We start from the raw sequence: 3900 nt of genomic DNA on the forward strand, positions 1-3900 counted from the left end.
ACAGAGGCTGCATCCCAGGCTCCTGGCCTGAGTGGGGGTTCGGTGTGGGGTGTGAAGGGGACAGAGGCTGCATCCCAGGCTCCTGGCCTGAGTGGCTATAGATAGTGGCACCAAATACTGAGTTCGTGAAGATGGGGGAAGAGCTGATGATGAAGGCAGCAAGAGTTTGGTGTCAGTCACCCTGAGTTTGAGACACGTGTCAGACATGTAAGGGGAAGGCAGGTGGACACGTGCTTATTGAAGTCCGGACCCCAAGGGAGAGGTGTGGGCTGCAGCGGAGAAATTGGGAGTATTCAGAGTTCTGACATTGAACAAGAACACCCCTGAGAGAATTCAGAGACAACCAGGGCTGAGGCGAGGGGCTCAGACCAGGACCTGGGCCAGCCACAGTCAGGAATGCAGACTTGTTGCCTCTTCTTATTTGTGGAGATGTAGTTCATGCAGCAAGAAAGGTGTTCGGAAGCCCTCCTTTCCTTTCTTCATACCTCAGTTTCTCCATTAGCACATTAAAAGATGCAAGGTCTGGAGTTAAGCTTGTTTTTAAAAGGCGACTTCCAAAGATGGTTTTTCTTGGCCTGGGACTGTCTCATCATCCAGGTCATGAAAGGCCCGGTCCATGGTTGAGAAATGCCACGGACGTGACAGTCCACCGCAAAAGACTACTGCTCCAGATCAATTCTGGAAGGCCTGGGGATGGGGCAGGTCGCTGAAGTAGAACTGGATGTCAGATGCATGCATTAGGAAGGACAGGAAGACCAAACGAGAAAGGGAGAGGGGGCAGGGAGAAAGGAAGGAGAGTTAGAGACTCGAGACGAAGGAAACAAGAGATGGAAAAGAAGAAGAGAGGACCAGAAGACAGTGAGATCAACAGAAAGAGAGAGGGATGAGAAAGAAGGTGGCTGAGGAAGATGAGAAAAGTTTCCAGGGCGACAGCAACTGGACCAGGCCCTCTGGTTGGACAGTGAGGCTGGCTGGGGGGGCCTGAGCTCAAGTAGCCCTCACCCCCTGAGAGAGTGGGGGGCTACCTGGGGAGCTGGGCTTGATGCATCTGGAAGGATTTTCACAGAGGCAGGAGGGGGAGTGGGAGGGCAGAGGGCACCCAGGTGCTACAACAGTGGGAGCAGCGAGAGCCGCAAAACCAGACAGCCAGAGGAGTGAACATCCCTGGCAGATTTCCTGCGGGCGAGCAGAGGGGACAGGAAGCTCGGTGGTGTTGGCACAATGTGAGAAGTTCCAGGGAGGCGTGGGAGGACGGCTTCTGCAGGACGCAGACTTTGCAGAGGGAGAGTGGCAAACAGACTGACTGCAGCCAGCTCGGCTGGCTCCACAGGGTGCTGCTTTTTCTCCATGTGGAGCTGGAGTGCATCACCCTGAGAATAGCAGCAAGCACCCATAGGGCACCTTCTGTGTGCCAGGCACATCCAGACCACTCGTCGGTAGACACCAGCGATCCTCACCACCACCCCAGGAATGGGACACTGTCATGTGTTTCTGAAATGAGTAGGTTTTAGCATCATTTCATAGACGAGGAACCTGAAGCTAACTTGCCCAAGGTCACAAACCAGGGCATCTGGTGGCCTCCCCTCCTCACTGCCAATCCTGAGAGCGGACTAGGGTGGAATTATCTGGAAAGAGAAAGCTGCACCTGAGAGCCCTAAACACACACGCACACACATACACACACACATGCACACAACACATGCACACGCACGCACATACACGCACATGCACAGATGGACACATACCTGCACACACATGCATACACACGCACACAGTGCTACAGCTCTATTAGTAGGTAAATAAAACGTCCCCATCTAGTGGTGACTCGGCCAAAGTGCAGACACTCAACCCCAAAGGTCCATAGAGGCTTCATTCATTTCTTCTCTTATTCTTCATTCATGGTTTCTATTGAGCATCTGCTTTGTGCAGCATCTGTTCTGGATGCTGGGGACACTGTGATGAGCCAGATGCGGTCTGGCTTATGCTTCTTTGAGGGGAGGCAGGCACAAGCCAGGAAACCAATAAGAGAAGTTCAGTAAAAAGCACAGTGAGTGAGACAAACGGGTATGGAGGGCATGGCCAGAGAGAGCTTTAGTTCAGGCAGTCAGGAAGCGCCTCTCTGAGGAGGTGAAATGTGACCAAGCCTCCAACAGTGGCAGGGATCCCACCACTTGCAGATCCTTGGGAGAAGCATTTTAGTCAAAAACAACAGCAAGTCCAAAGGCCCAGGAACAAGGCAGAGCAAGACCTGTGACATGAAACAGCTTGGAAGCCCAGAGCAGGGAGGCTGGGAGAGTGGAGGGGGAGGGTGATGAGGGTGGAGAGGCTGGTGAGGGTGGCATCCCGGCAAGTGTGCCTGGCCATGGAGGCCACGGGAGGAGTCAGCCTGTCTTTCCCGAATAGGAAACCACACTGGGGCTGTAAGCCAGAGAGTGAACGTAACTCAGGTTACAGTTTGAGATGGTCCCTGCTTATTTCCTTCCATGAAGGAGGAAGAGCTGTTGATGACAGGGATTTGGGCAGTGGCCAAAGAGATGGAGAGAACAGGGCAGAGCATGGGCTATTTTAAACACAGAGAAGATTAGTGGCAACTTCTGGCAGACCGGATGTGAAATGTGGAAGGAGCGGGAGCAGCGAGGTTGACTCCTGGTTTCCTGAGAATGTGGGTGAATCACGGGCTCACAGGCAGAGGGAGCACTGGGATATCAAGGGTTGCCTTGTGAATGCCTCAAGTTGGAGATGCCTGAGACATCCAAGTGAGATGTCAAGCAGGCAGCTGGAAACAGGAGATGAGCTCTGGGAAAATGTTCTATCACCCTGGCCTGTGCACTGCCCGGGTGAACTCACTGAGGGCCCCTCCAGGCAGCCCACACCCCCCTCCTCCTGCTTCCTTCTAGGCTTCTCCTCATTCCAGCACTCATGGGATGTTCAGATGTGATCAGGGAAAGGCTTGGGGATACAGGGAAGCTGTGGCTGAGAGCCCTAAACACGCACACACGCACATACACATACACAGACACATGCACACACGAGCATACACACGCACACATGCACACACATGCACACAAATGCATATGCACACACATGCATGCACACACATGCATACATGTATCCCTTTCAGTGGCTTTCCTTTCTGTCCTCAACCCTTGGCCCTTTGCAGTGAGCTCCCTGCTCCCCCCAGCCTTGGAACCAAACCCTGGGGCTGGGCTGGGAGCCCCCAGTGACCCTCTGTGTCTCTGCAGGTGGATGCACCCTTGGTCCTGGTGCCGGCTGCCACTGTGGGCTGAAGGCCTGTGAATGTGACAAGCAATCCGTGCACTGCTTCAAAGAGAGCCTGCCTACCTATGAGAAAAACTTCAAGCAGTTCTCCAGCCGGCCCAGGTGTGGCAGACGTAAGCCCCGGTGCTAGGGACACCACAGGGTCCTCCTCGTCATCCAGCGTCTGCTCTAGTGTTGCTCTTCCGGGAAGCCTTCTCAGATCATCCCCGACAGGCCCCTGTTCTTCCCCTGGGAGGGAGGACAAAATGTCTCCTGCAGGGCAGCTCACCATTCAGCATTCGGACCAAGGGGACTCCTCAGCATCGGAGGACTGGAGAGCAGAAATGGGAAAGACGAGATCCCTGCCCTGCAGGAGCTGGCATTCTGTGGAGCGGGGAGGACTACAGATGCATGAATATAGAAGTGAGAGACACATTAGACTGTAGTAAGTGCTATGATGTAGTAAAACAAAGGGACGGGATAGAGATGCACCCGACCCCACCTCCCAGGGTTTCCAGGAGGGGAGAGGCCCCAGGATCTACCCCAAACTCTCTCTTCACCCCAACTGCAAACCAGGACGCGGAGCAGACTTGAGCGCCAGGCCCACACCCAGCTCTAGCTGGGAACAAAGCCACCACTTTC

At 54.2% G+C, this 3900-nt stretch overlaps 1 protein-coding gene across 1 annotated transcript in view; it reads left to right on the forward strand.

The window, feature by feature from the left end:
* Window positions 1–3499, forward strand: part of PLA2G2C (phospholipase A2, group IIC) — a 14081-nt gene extending 10582 nt beyond the window's left edge. The window contains exon 5 of the mRNA XM_011970334.1: window positions 3243–3499. Within this exon, the coding sequence (XP_011825724.1) occupies window positions 3243–3409 (167 nt within the window). The 3' untranslated portion in view covers window positions 3410–3499. The remainder of the gene's footprint in view (window positions 1–3242) is intronic.
* The last annotated feature ends 401 nt before the right edge of the window (window positions 3500–3900 follow it).

The sequence above is a fragment of the Mandrillus leucophaeus genome, unplaced genomic scaffold (genome assembly GCF_000951045.1).
Source record: "Mandrillus leucophaeus isolate KB7577 unplaced genomic scaffold, Mleu.le_1.0 Scaffold944, whole genome shotgun sequence".
Classification (NCBI taxonomy): Eukaryota; Metazoa; Chordata; class Mammalia; order Primates; family Cercopithecidae; genus Mandrillus; species Mandrillus leucophaeus.